At 39.0% G+C, this 14,400-nt stretch overlaps 1 protein-coding gene across 1 annotated transcript; it reads right to left on the minus strand.

Moving 5' to 3' along the window:
- Positions 1-2,712: 2,712 nt before the first annotated feature.
- Positions 2,713-12,433, minus strand: LOC140925032 (uncharacterized). The gene is made up of 5 exons (XM_073374991.1): positions 12,381-12,433; positions 5,245-6,481; positions 3,501-3,956; positions 2,956-3,080; positions 2,713-2,757 (listed from the first exon to the last, which is right to left on the minus strand). Exons 1-5 carry the CDS (start codon positions 12,396-12,398, stop codon positions 2,713-2,715), a joined length of 1,881 nt encoding a protein of 626 aa, XP_073231092.1. The 5' UTR covers positions 12,399-12,433.
- Positions 12,434-14,400: the final 1,967 nt, after the last annotated feature.

The raw sequence follows: 14,400 nt of genomic DNA on the forward strand, positions 1-14,400 counted from the left end.
AGGGGGATTCTCGACACTAAAAACAGCGTCTTCAACGAAACTTCGCACACTTCAGCCGGCGAGCAAGTATCTTTCAGCGCGTGGTGTAGGACACGTAATGCACGAGAGAGAACATTGAACTCATTTGTTCTTTTTCCAGCTGTTTTCGAATGACTTCTTGTACTAAACGGTGAACACTGAACGAATCTATTTCGTACCTGTGAAACAGGGAAAACTTGGTAAGAAGGGACACTATCTCAACAAACAAACATCCATAAAATGAATGGGGAATTCTCCAAGTTCCATCTCTTTCGAGATGTGGCTGATGTGATCAAAATTCAACGTCCAAGTTGTGTGGACAGCTAGCCGCTCAGGAGAGGTGTTTTCCACAAATAGCTGCGCCTTTTTCTTTTTCAAGAGAAGCAGCTTCTGTTTCCTGTATTTCTTCACATACTCTTTTACAGACTGTCTAACACATCGCATATAGGCACCAGCTTGATCAAGAGCTAGGGGCAGCCCTCCCAGTTCTCTGAGTAGCTCACGTAAGTCATTGTCTTCTCCCTTATCCTTACCTGTTCGCTTTCGTAGGAAATAAGTGCCTTCTTCTTCCGTTAAGCATTTCAAGTCAATGCAACACTGCTCGCCAATTCCTGTTTCTTCTCCAATTTCTTAAACCTCCCTTCTTGTTAATAATAATAATAACGCGAATATTTATACAGGATAACCTATCAGGTCTAATAAAAAGAACTGTTATCAAAAGGGTCCTGTAATTATCTCATAATTAGCTAAAAAATAAAAAATAAAATCGAAAAAGGAAAATAGAATAAAATAACACTAAGAAATCTAAGATTTAAAAATCAAAATCTGTAAAAATCATCGACTTACAAGACTGAAAAGAGTTATGAATTATGGAATACTATTGAAAAAATTGTTTTAAATTACTCTTAAAAAGAAACCTAGAGTTTACAGTTCTTAAATGCCGAGGTAAAGTATTATAAACTAGAGCCCCTTGAAAGGCAAAACTTCTCCGTCCAAATTCTAATTTGGTTTTGGGAAGTTTTAGTGAACACCCATTGTTTCTAGTGTTAATGTTGTGTTCAATTTTTGTAAAATATCCTTTAAAAGGGGTACAGACATTATCCTGAAGACAATCAAACACAAGCTGGCAGGACTGCCTCTTTATTAAACTCTCCACTGTCTGGACTTGATAATTTCCACCAATGACTTTCTGACTTCGACGTTCAATGCTTTCAATTCGACTCTTACGGGAATGTGACCAACAGAGACCCAAAGTTCCACAGTACGTAAAAACAGGTTGAATCATTGCTTTGTAGATTTTCTCAGCACTGCTCTTGTCGATTAAAGGTCGGATTCTCCTGAGTAAATTAAATCTTCCAAATGCTCTTTTATACATTTTGTCAAAATGTGATTCGAGATTTAAGGATGAATCCAAGTTTACACCCAAGTATTTATGCGATGACGTGGTATTAATCAGTGTTCCATTTACAGTCAAGGCTAGTTGTCTTCCATTCAATGCATTAAGCCTTTTGGCAGTACCAAAGATCATACACTCAGTTTTGCCGTTTTTTAGATTAAGGACAATCTCATTATCACGAAACCAAGAAGACAGGTTGTGGCAATCTTTACTGAGATGCCTTTGAATGGATTCCAGATCTTTAGCAGCCGTGAAAATTACTGTATCATCCGCATAAGTGATGATTGAGGTTGACTGAAGAGGCGTATGCACATCATTAAAATGGATAGTAAACAATAGCGGACCCAATATACTTCCTTGTGGAACTCCAGAAAATATGGGATTGGCATCTGACAAAGCACCTTTGAATTGGACTGATTGCGTTCGAGAAAACAAATAATCAGTAAACCAATGAAGCTCCTTATTGTTAATTCCATAAGACGGCAACTTGTTAAGAAGGCATGAATGACTAACAGTGTCAAATGCTTTTGACAGATCGATAAAAACAGCACCCACGATGTTTCCATTGTCAACTTCTTTCCTGATTTTGTCCGTAAAATATGTAACCGCTAGTTCAGTAGAGCGTTTAGATCGGAATCCGACCTGGAAAGATGACAGCAAACCATTATTCTCGAGGTGTGACAACAACTGTTTATATGCAATCCTTTCCAAGATCTTAGACAATACTGGTAGTATAGATATTGGCCTGTAATTGTCAAGCTCAACCATGGAACCGCTTTTGAAAAGCGGTATAATCTTGGCAGCTTTCCATTCCATGGGCACTGAACCAGACTGCAAGGATAAGTTTATTATGTAAGCTAATGGCTTGGTTATAATAGTCGCTGCATCCTTTAACATTTCAGGGGGAAGATTATCCAGGCCGGTCGATTTATTTCTTTTAAGATTTCTCAGCTCTCTGAAGACTTCATCATCGGAGACTGAACTAAAAACGAAATGTTCAGGTGATGTTGTTGTTATGATGATGTGACCACGAGCCATATATTTCCAGTGACCAGTAAGCAGCTCACGCATTTCTGTGGACATTTCTAACTCGTCAAGATTACCGACGACCAAACACCACAAATCGTCGCGTTTTCCAAGCCAATTAAGGGTCCTCGACAAGGATTTGTCAAAGTCGTTTTCAAACGTTCCAATTTGACGCGACATCTCCCTGACGGTCCTTTCAAAACGATTATTATTTTCGCCAGAAATCCAGAATATACCCCCTGGATATTCTTTATCATTTCGCCACACAAATTCTACAGCGAGAGACGTTTTACCAACACCACCGAGACCACAAATACCTGAGTGAATACAACCATTTGAGGTGCTTTTTAATTGCGCTACAATTGCTTCTAATTCCCTATCGCGACCACAAAAGCAACGATTGCGGCTGGGTACTTGAAAAAGTTTAGCATTTGTCGTCTTAGAACTCCCCTTTTCTAGGGCGTCAGAAAAGAGTCAGCGATTTCGTCTCTAATTATTAGAAGGGCAGCACTTACCTTGTTGGCTTCATCGGTGTTGGATTGCCTTATATTATCCACTTCCTTTTCCACGTTGTTAAGTTCAACACTGACACGCTTCATCAAATCGTTATCCACAGAGGAGCCCGTGGACAGTTGCAAGCCTGTAAATAAAAATTTCCATGGCAAGAATAACAAATTACTGTGTAGGTGGGCAATGGGTCAAAGTTGCTGTATAGGGCAGTTTTTTCAGTTGCATCAACTTTATTACTTTTTTTCTCCCCGAAATGGAAGAGTTCCAAAAGCGAAAGTGACGATGCTCCTTACTCTCGGAATTTAACGGTATAGAAATTAAATTTTAAAACATCGCCTTATACTCAGAACGCAAACCTTTTTGGCAAACGTTCTTGTAGTAATGTGTAGTGTTCAGATAAGAAACAGATTGGAGGCATGATTGTGACTATGGCAGTTCACTTGTGTGGTCGTGGAAAAAAAGGGAAAGAAGGGCGAACTCGTTTCAAGGGCTTTCCTCAATTTATTTCAAGTCAAAAGTACTGGGCGTCAAAGAATTTTTTTGCACCCACCTTCACTTCTTAATAAGTGCTTTCGGTAGGCTTTGTACTCCTCTTCGTTGATAGTCAACGTAAGTTGTACCGAATCAAGACCCATCTCTTTTAGAATGTCCTCGGTCACAAGATACCTCTGCGCCACTTCAGTTAGATGGCCCGTGCGATAGTCTTTCCACAATTCATCAAGAATATGCAGAGAACTAGCTTGCACTTTGATTATCAAACTTCCCGACTTGACATCAACAATTAAAACTTTGCGCGCCTCTTTCATATACTGAAGAAAACCATTTAACTCCTCCAGATTTGAGGGGTTGATGTTCCGCAGATATTTATTTGCAATATGATTCAGAACCTCTTGTGAAGAGGGAATTCTTTCATTCGCGGCATTTTCCTCCTGATTGACATTTTGGGGCAATGAAGTGCCTCCTTGTTTCCGGGCGTAACAGTCAAGTCGGATATCAATACTTTCATCTGAAAGTCAAAAATAAAAATAAAAACTAATAAGTATATAAATAAATAACTAAATAAAAAATGAAAATTCACCGCAGATGGTTTTTACTTTAGTAAAGGAGAGAGCAAATTGACATAAATTAGCACTTGGACATGTTTTCAATGTGATCATGCAAGACTGCAAGTTCTTCACCTACAAGATCATGGTGCTTTCTGAGTTCTGTAACAAAGCATCCTAGGTGTACTTCGAGAGTAATATATCCAACTCTCCCCTATTAAGACATTTGTGTTATAAAAAAAAGTGCAAAGGGAGGCCTCCTTCTTGATAAAAAGCTGTTGTTTTATGAGGCTAATGTATATATGCGGTTTATAATCGTTTTGTATCTAGTTCTTAGGTATAGCAAGAAAATAGATCCTGCAATGGGCCAATTTTTGTTGCAAAATCCCTGTTTACAAGTTTGGGTCCTTCATTACTCATGAGTGTTGTCCCGAGTTTCATTTTAGCGTTAGATAACGCTGTTCATGTGAAAATGAAACTTCAAATTTCACACTCCCGGTCTCTCCAACAATGTCCAAGGTTCTCTTCCCAAGAGCGGGCGGGGGAAGGTCTATTCCAGTTTGCAAGTACCGTACAGGGATGGTCGAACGATTTTCCACTGGGTAGAAAAGTTTGGCAGGTATTTTTTGTTTGTCCTGATTTAAGTAGATCTTACCAGCTAATTTTAAGACCCTGGTTGGTGGACTGGCTTAGCATAATTATACATCAGTTATCAGCTTCCTGCACAGCCAAGTTGTGCCAAATAAACCGTGTTAAACATGTCGTTACTCCGGCTCCACGTGAGTTGAAATGGCTCCCCACTAAAGAACGTCTTCGTTTTAAAAACGCATTAACATTCAAATGCCTTAATGGTTTGGCACCTCACTATTTATGAGAGAAATTTATCAGAAGAAGTCAGTTCCACCAGAACAGTACGGATATAAACATCCCCAAGTATCGTACTGCATGCGGTCAAAGAACTTTTTCATACAGACCAACTAAAACTTAGATAAATCACTGAAAAACATCATGAATTTAAAAACTTTTAAGAGATCACTTAAGGAATTACAGAAATTTCGTCTTTAATAAATTTCAAGTTTTTATTACCATTTCAATTTTTCTTTCCTTAAGTTCCGAGACATGTAAATTAACATAGAATAGCTCGTATGGAAATGTTGATAAGTTTGCATGTATGTATGAGATAATACAACGTTTTTACCAGCTTTTTAGTATTAAAGAGGTTAACGGCGCTAAACAACTTTTTATACTGACCTTCGTGAATGATATTTCTCATCCTTTCTACAAGTTTATCACACTGTTCCTTCCAGCTGAACTTTTTTGCATATTCTCCTCGTACAATGTTAGACTCTTCAAGTCGCATCTCTCTGTCTTTGAGACGAACAGCTTTGATCGCATCGGCCCATTCTTTAGGATTCTCTGACTCTATCACACAGCTCGAAGCACAAGCAACTTTCTTCAAAGCTTCTCCAAGACCAGAGTTCCTACTGACCAGCACAGGGAGGCCTGCAGAAAAAGCCTCTAGAGCAGCTAGACCAAAACCCTCAGTTCGTGATGGCATTATAGCAAGATCTACTTCACAAAATAAATCAGCTAGCTTCTTCCTGCTTTCATTAAAACAACGCACCCTGAGTTGACTGCGGTCAATGCCTTCCTGGAGAAACATTTTTGCTACTTTCTCTTCTTCTCCACTTGTTGCTCCTACAAACACAAGTACGTAAGTCATGTCTTTCAACTCAGCAATGGCTTTGGCAGCAATGTCATATCCCTTCAGCTGGAAATCTTCGTTGTCACCACGCCCAAAGACCAAAACATTGATAAAGTTTCTTTCTTCAGTGGCCTGCTTTACATCTGAAAACTCAGAGAAGATGCCCGGGGTAAAATTGAAAACATTTTGATCTTTTCCACAAGGACGAAGGTAACCTGAAAACGCTTCAGCAAGCTTGGGTCCAACTGCTACAACGTGATCAGCTAATGTACATAGTTTAACCTCCACCTGGTGCTTCTTTTCACCTTTGGAAATGTTTTCTTCATATTCTTTGTACATTCCAAGTTCCTCTGGAGCGGTATGAACGACCTGAATCCACTTACAATGAGGATGAGTACGCTTAATGAACTGCACTTGCCGACCAAGAACCGCCCCATGCCCTATCACACAGTCCATGGCATGGCCTTCTGGTAGAGAGGACAACCAGTCCACCGGATTGTCATAACCTGCCATTTCGTCTGCTTCAACGAGCTGTACATTGTGACTTTCAGCAACTCGTTTATCTTCTTCGCTACACTGAGAGAGATAAACACTGACCTCAACGCTGGAGTGTTTAGCCAACTGAATGGCCAGCTCTCGGTTGATGGTTGACAAGCCTCCTTTTGTTGATCTCCATTCACTGCTTAACAGAGTGATTCTCAACTTCCTGGAGGAAGTAGATCCTAAATGGCTTTCATGGTCTTCCTGTGATGTAGAGGCTATGCTAGGAAAGGACGGCAAATCCTAAAGAAAGATAAATCAAAATGTTAACTTTAGGGCTTTATCATTACAGTTTATAAAAACTGTTAAGTTAAGTCAAGTTATAAAACTAAAGCTCGTTCTTCACTGCTCTTCCGAGTCGAACAAACAGTACAGCTGTTACAAGATTCACTTCCTCCTACTATAAAGGATCTGTACATTTAAGACAGCACTGGACTTTAATGGATCACATCTTTGGGTTAGGTGAATGGTGTAAAAAAAATGTTCTCAACTAAAAGTGTCTTAACGTCCATTTTTGCAACTGCTTTAACTGATTACACTGAAAGGTGTGGACGATGCTTTTTGAACTGGGAGGAGAGAGATTATATATGTGAAGTATAGTTTCTTTTCTTAAAGGCTCAAACCTTGACCTCCCCCGATCCAATGACTGACATGACCACCAACCCTTTAAACCTCAACTTACATGTATAATAATACGTACATGTATAATAAGCAATTTAAAATTGTTCGGAATAATTGATAACTAATTAACAATCCAGTCTCAAAACTTTAGAATAGTAATAGCGGAGGCTGCGTCTGCGCTCTGGAGCCTTCATTGGTATAGAAATTGGACACTTATCGATGAGAGGAAATTTTGCTATGACATCAGTAACGTACGTTACCCCAGTAAAAATCTTGAACCTTATAGTTTTTGACTTAGAACAACTGTACAAAAAAAATGATAAAAACAAGAGTTTGCGGTTGTCACGATTTTGGCCACGCTCCAGAACCAATCTAGTCTCAGACTTGTATTTTGACAGGTAAGTTCATGCGTAAAAACTCATTACCGAAACGAGTGGGTGAAGTCTCTTTAGCTTGTATGGTTTATTTTCCCAATGAAAGTCTCAGCGGAATTTGGCCCTTTGTCTCTCCATAAATTATGCTTACATATGCATGTGAATAAGATGAAAATTAAACGAAACAGTTCTCTGGAGTAATATCACATGACCTACATTGGGAAAACAAAACATACATGCTAAAGAGGCCTTTTCAATTGATTTTGCCTGACATCATGGAGTGGTGCTTGTCTGGATTGACAATCATGCTATTAATAGTGTACTAGTTGTCAGCAACGTTCATATCGTGCCGGCGGCGGTCAAGGGCCACAGGATCAGTATTAGAATCTTAAAGTTGTTCATCGTCCGAATACGCATTCAAGTTGATGTGAAAAAAACTTCCACTGATTGACTTTCCGTGAACAAACATTCGTTTCTTTTGGTTGACAGAGAACGCCATTGTTCGACTTGAAACGCTCAGGAACGAGACCTCGTAAGTTTCCCTTTTTGATTTGATAACTGAAAGCCACATAAAGCGACAGTTTCAACTTTCAGCGTATATTTGGCAGTAGAATGCAACATTTAGAAATTTGTTAACAAAAAACCGCTGCTATCAAGATTCTTCTGTTATTCAAAGCTGGTTTGGTTATTTGGCTTTTCGTTGAGGAAAGCGTCGCATCAGGTTCCTCGATGGCGGCGTTTTAAACGTTTCTGACCTCACTTACTGGCTTTCAGGAGCTGCATCAGGTGAGTTAAGTAATTCTTGCATTTTTGGTCTCGTTTGACTTTGTAAAGTCAACAGTTTCACGTACTTGTCTTAAAGAACGAGGAATATTCACCTCATATATGTTTCCTGTAAACGCGCAAACTATACTTTAAGGTGGCCCGAACCTATTTATATGCGCGTTGGTTACGTTTTTGAATCGCGTTTTTCGGAAGAAATGATTTAACCGATTTCCATGATTTTTAGCATCCTTAATAAAGAATGGTCGAACGTTAAGAAAATGTTTTTTATTTTCTTGTAGGTATAAAGACGTTTGAGATATCGGCATTTGTTTAAAACCGCATTTTTACAAAAAATGTCAATAATTTCGAAACCCTAAAACAGATTGTTCTCTAACTTCGGCAAATAAGCCTCAGAGCTCTCTAGTTTTATATCTGCAAGTTTGAAGTCAATCGTGACCGTAGAACTCGCTGCACAAATATCTGGTCAAATTTAGCCTTAAAATGCAACGCTAACACATTTGTGAAAGCTGACGCACGAATAGAGGAAAACTGCCTGCAGACTATCTCTTATCTGCAAGGGTATTCTTGCCCAAAGCTTCAGTTGCAAGAAACTGAGTAATCAGAAACATACGGCGAATACAGTTCGCAAAACAAGAAGAACAATTTTATGCTGAATGCGGGGCAAGATAAACAAATTTCTATTTGTCAAACTTACTTTGTATTTTACCCTTTCTTTTCGAAACCTATCTTAACAAGGCAAATTATATTATCTACGAAACCTCTCAAGAGGTTTTAGCGTCGCAGGTTCCGTTTTGAGGAGAAATAAAGCCACCAACTTCACTCAGTACTTCTAACCGTCCATTTTTCAGCTGCACTGAAAGCCCTTGTACTTGGTAATTTATTCAAGGTTTTTAGACTTGACATCACATTCGCACGGGAAGTTTGCCACTTGGGGGTAAAGATGAGGAAAATATGACAATCGTCTTATTCTTTTCATTATCCCCAATGGCAAAATGCCCGTGCGAATGTGATGACAAATCTTTCTAACTTGAATAAATTACGTAAAAACAAGGGTTTTCGTTGCAGCTGAAAATGGATCGGTTGAAGTACTGGAGTTGGTGGCCTTATTTCTCCTCAAGAAAGGGAACCTTTAGTGCTAAAAACTGGTAGGAGATTTCCATAGATGTTATATCGTGCTTTATTAAGATTTTTTTTTTGCGAAAAGAGAGGGGAAAATACACAGTAACTTTGATAAATAGAAGTTATTTAATCTTGCCCCGCATTTAGCATAAAGTTGTTCTTCTTGTACGGCAAACTGAACTCGCCGTAGGTTTCTGATTACTCAGTTTCTTGCAACTGAAGCTTTGGGCAAGAATACCCTCGCAGATAGGAGATAGTCCTTCGGAAGTTGTCCTGTATTTGTGTGTCAACTTCCACAAATGTGTTAGCGTTACATTTTAAGGTTAAATTTGACCAGCTACTAATGCACCGAGTTCTACGGTCACGACTGACTTCAAACTTGCAGATATGAAACTAGAGAGCTCTGAGGCTTATTTGCCGAAGATGGAGAAAAATCTGTCTGTCTGGGTTTCGAAATTATTGACATTTTTTTGCAACAATGCGGTTTTAAACATATGCCGATATCTCAAACGTTTTTATACCTATAAGAAAATTAAAAGCATTTTCTTATGCATCAGTCAATTGCAGCTGCGCCCAGCCCACCCCCCCCCGGCTGACCCCCCGGGCATAAGCATTTTTTTTGCCCTGGATGGCAAATTCCCGGGGGTGGGGACTATTGAGCTGTCAAATGCCCCGTCCTCCGTCAACACTGCAACATTTTTCATTGATCGCACAGTCGAATAGTGCTGTTTTACGCATTCTAATGTGCGATTTTTTGTTTAAATTAAGGTCTTCCTTTGTAATAGCGCTAGGATTCTAATTAAGACTTCACGCCGCGACGACATACACCAGTTTATGGTTTTAGTATTATTATAAAATTATTGACATTAAAATCAATAGAGAGCTATAAAGTTATATGTTATGTCGAGTAGTTTTATTAATATGAAAGGATTTTCTTCAAATAATATCAACTGAAATTCGATTCAATTTAAGCTTTAACTAAAAAACGTTGATTCACATCGATAGCTCCCGATTTCGCCATGTAATTCTGGCTTGATAAGCAATGAAGAAATGCATGCATAAAATCGAGAACATGCCTTTTTTCCTGTCCTTGACAGATGAGCCAATATGCTTGTTTTTCTAGTAAAATCTTCTGTGTTGTTATATTTTGATAGGAAACCGCGTGCGTGTCAACAGCTTGGGAATAGCCCTGGGGTTGGCAAATGCCCGGCCCCCGGGCAGTGCAAAATTGGCAAATGCCCCACCCCCGGGAATGACAAGGCCGGCAAATGCCCCTCAGTAGGCCGGAGGGGGGCATGGGCGCAGCTGGCGGACTGATGCAAATAGGTTAAATCATTCCTGCCAAAAAACGCGATTCAAAAACATAACCAACGCGCAAATAAATAGGTTCGGGCCACCTTAAGTGTAGCCTCCCTGAAGACGTCCTTTGGGGTTCGTTCGTCAAGCATTCATTTCTCCCCCGCAAAGGACGTCTGCGGGGAGGCTACCTTAAGTGCATGAGTGATCGAGATCGTTGTGTGTTTTTATTGTTTGAGTTCGTACGGAAACGTTGAGAAGTCGGGCCTTGCGTTTATCATGTTCACAATACACAGAATTAGAAGCATTTTTCTGGTTGCAAATAGAAAGGAAAATTCCTAAAAAATACTCAGTTATAGTATTTGTTGAAAAAGCTTTAAGCAAAACGTCTTGCTTCGAGGCACGTTTATCTAGTATAAACAGAAAGAAAAAAACCGACCACACGACTTGCTCTCATGTTTTATTGTAGCATGTTTTTATTGTTTTATTTTGCGGAAAGTGGGTCAAATTGCTGCGCGAATGAAATACGAATTTTTTTATGGATACATTTCGTAACAATTTTGTACTATTTGTCTTTGTTTATACTTTCTTCATCTACGCCAAAAAGAAAGTACATAAACGAGTTGACGTTTTTTCACCGACAAACTAGTAATGAAAGTTATGCACAACACGCACCGCGGACGGAGTGAATGCAAACAACAGAATTCGTATTCCTAGGAGAAAATGGTAACCAAATACCCGTGTACCCTTGCCTGTTGAGTAAGGTTACTATCAGATGTAGTGATGTATACATGTAATTTAAAGGCTAGTTTAATAAACCTTATAGTCTGTTGGCCCGATTTTGTTAAGGGCGGTGAACACAAAATTCAGCCCGATTTTGCAGTAAGGTCTACCCTTTACACAGAAAAATCGACCTTAAAATCAACAAATTAATTAGCCGCTTTCGAAATGTTTCGTGAATTAAAACCAGCTTTAATGTTATCATGAATGACACAGTTGGACAAATGCTCTTAATTTTACGTGCAAGATAAAATAAATATTGACGTGCACTGCTTTGACGAAGTGCATGCTTTCTTCAATAAACTTTCGGCTACGCCTGTAACACAGTCACCATAGTTTTGTCCAGTGGAAGTCAATCTTGGTCATTTTGGGGTGATAATATTCCATTTTTGGCGGACGACTGACCCCATGATACTGAAATTGCCTTTTGAAGTCAGTGTTTACATCGCATAGGCTTTCCCCTGCTCTCGTGAAACAATTTCGTATCACACACAAGCTTAAAATTCCACATTTGGGGGTAAATTGTGATTGGCTCCGGAAATATAAGCCAGCATAATTGGAAATGAGATATAGGCTTCAGCCAAGACAGGATAAAGCTGTCTTGGCTTCAGCGTTATATGCTTTCCTAAAAAGACAAACTTTAAACCTCAAAGGGTGTTTTACCTCTCCTTGGGTAAAATACGAAGCTCTACCATTACAGACCATAAAGGTAAAGGTATTACAGAGCACCTGTATGGTACCTTTTGATAAAGTGACCATTAATTTTAATACAAATAACTAGTTAGTCCCTAGAAAAGGGTGACAAGCACAAACTACATGAAATGTTTTACAATAATTCAAAAAGAGAAACGATTTCCAGGACTCTGACAAGTGACTGCTAAATAATAGAGGGTGGCCACCTAATAATTACATGATTGCCTAACCCTTTAAGTCCCAAGAGTGACCAACATGAATTTTCTCCTAATAATACCAGTACATCATCAAGGGAAAAGGTTATGAGAATTAGCACAAGGATCACTAAAGGGAAAATGCTTTGATCTATTATTATATTCTCTCAACTTATTCTTTGGGAAATTGTTTGCTGTTCAGTCTGGAGAATTTGTATGCAGATATTGCTTGGGGGTTAAAGGGTTAAACTGGTTTGATTGTAATCAAATTTCTGTTACCTCCATCAACCTGGACATCACAGGAAGTCTAACAATCAATCAACATTGACCCTAGATTAAGAAAAGAAATGTAAACCACAACCTCATAAATAAAAAAGGAGTAAAAGGTGGGCACTTTTTCTCTAAAACATACAACCTAATTCCTTTTAGTTTTTCAGGAAATAAGCACTTTGTAAACCCAAAACACAAGTGTTAAACAATACCTATACTCGGTCACAACATTTGCTTAAGCCTCACTAGAAGATAAAGCAAGCAATGTTAATGTTTGTGCATGTACATGTGTGCGCACCCACCCCAGGGGTACTTTGATTAGAGAAGGAGGAGTCCTTAGCCCTTCCATATATCCACTGACCAACTAAACAAACCAAAGAAAAAACAAGGGAAAAACAAAACTCCTAGTGGAGTTCAGATCAAATTGTATAAACAGTTCTGACTGTCACAATTTTCAATGTCCATGTCCTTGATTTTTACAGAAAATATTACAAGACTTGACCTTGTTTTAAGCAATCAGATGTTACTATCGTATCACCTTTAAAGTCAGTAAATGCTTCTTACATCATGTTACATGGATGCTTGGCCTGAAACCCACACTTAATGAGACTTAAACTAATACTGATGTACAGTCATGCAACTGACAGGTGGCAACCTCAGCTGTGTTAAAGCAAGTGATGATTTGATGACAGTTATGAAGCGCGCTTCGTGAAAATCCGATTTCCGTCTTTTTTTTGGACAGCAGTTGGCGGCTCGTTAAAAAAAATGTATCAAGGGTTCTTTTTTCAATCTCCTCTTTATAAAACGGAAAAAAACGCCCAAATGTCTGTTACAAGAGCAAGGAATCAGCAAGAAATCAACATAATCAATTACGATTGATTGATTGACTGATTGATTGACTGATTGACTGAGAGATTACAAAAGGTGCGCGTGATTAGAAGACTCCGTTATCTTTTCCTATCTGTCTGTGACTCATCAATAGCCTTAGCAAACAGAAAAGATGATATTTCCATTGTAGAGCCGTATAAAACCACATAAAAGTCACGTGAGCTAGCAGTTCAAAGAAACGAAAATTCCATTCTGAAAATCTTACCTCCTTTGCTTCTGAAATGCGTAAACTCTCAATGTTACAGTCAAAGCCACATAAAAGAGAGCTTGATTGGAAGTTTATACATTACAAGTTCGAAGCTCCACGAAAGCGGAAGTCTTGATATACCGGCTGTATATACGTCATGTAAGAGTGCCACGGATACTCGAAACCTGTTGTAAACCACTTAATGTAAAAGCCACAAAATATCCCACGTGATTTTTCTTTACGCATCATGAATCCCTCTCTAAAATATTATTTTACCCATAAACGGGACCGAATACGCTTTCATAAGGGGCCGACCATTTGACTCTTGAGGGGCGAGGGGGGTATGGGTGATTTCCGAAAAAAAATTCCTGCAGACTAATTTCGGGGGAAAAAATTCTTTGCAAGGAAATTCGTTGCGAAAAAAATTGCTACACTGAAAAAATATCTTTCATATATAGCGTATAATGCTGGGGAAAAAAGTCTTACACAGTTCCATGTCAGGAAAAAAATTCTGTCTTCAGAGCCAAGTCACCAATACCAGCCTCAAAAGTCAAATGGTCGTCCCCTATTAAAGTTATCTTGAAGTGGCGGATATATATTATATAAACACTAATGAAATACCAGATAAGCTTTCGCACGAAAACTTGATATCTTCGCATGTGAAAATCATAGGCGTACGGGCCGGGGAGGCGAGGGGGGCTGCAGCCCCCCCAAATTTTGGGCAGCGAGAGAAAATTTGGACAAAACCAGTTTTTTAAGACGTTTCCGTGTTTTTTAAATCATTATTTTGAAGAGATGAATATTTTCTATTTTAACCTGATGTTGGCGTAATAATCCAGTACTGTCACATTCACACGAGACAGTGGTTGCCTAGCACGTAATGCGTTTCTGGTTATAAGGGAAGGGTATCATGTGCTGATTTTTTTTTATTGTTGGGCACTGTACTGCAATGGG

Source organism: Porites lutea, chromosome 14 (genome assembly GCF_958299795.1).
Source record: "Porites lutea chromosome 14, jaPorLute2.1, whole genome shotgun sequence".
In the NCBI taxonomy this organism is placed as follows: Eukaryota; Metazoa; Cnidaria; class Anthozoa; order Scleractinia; family Poritidae; genus Porites; species Porites lutea.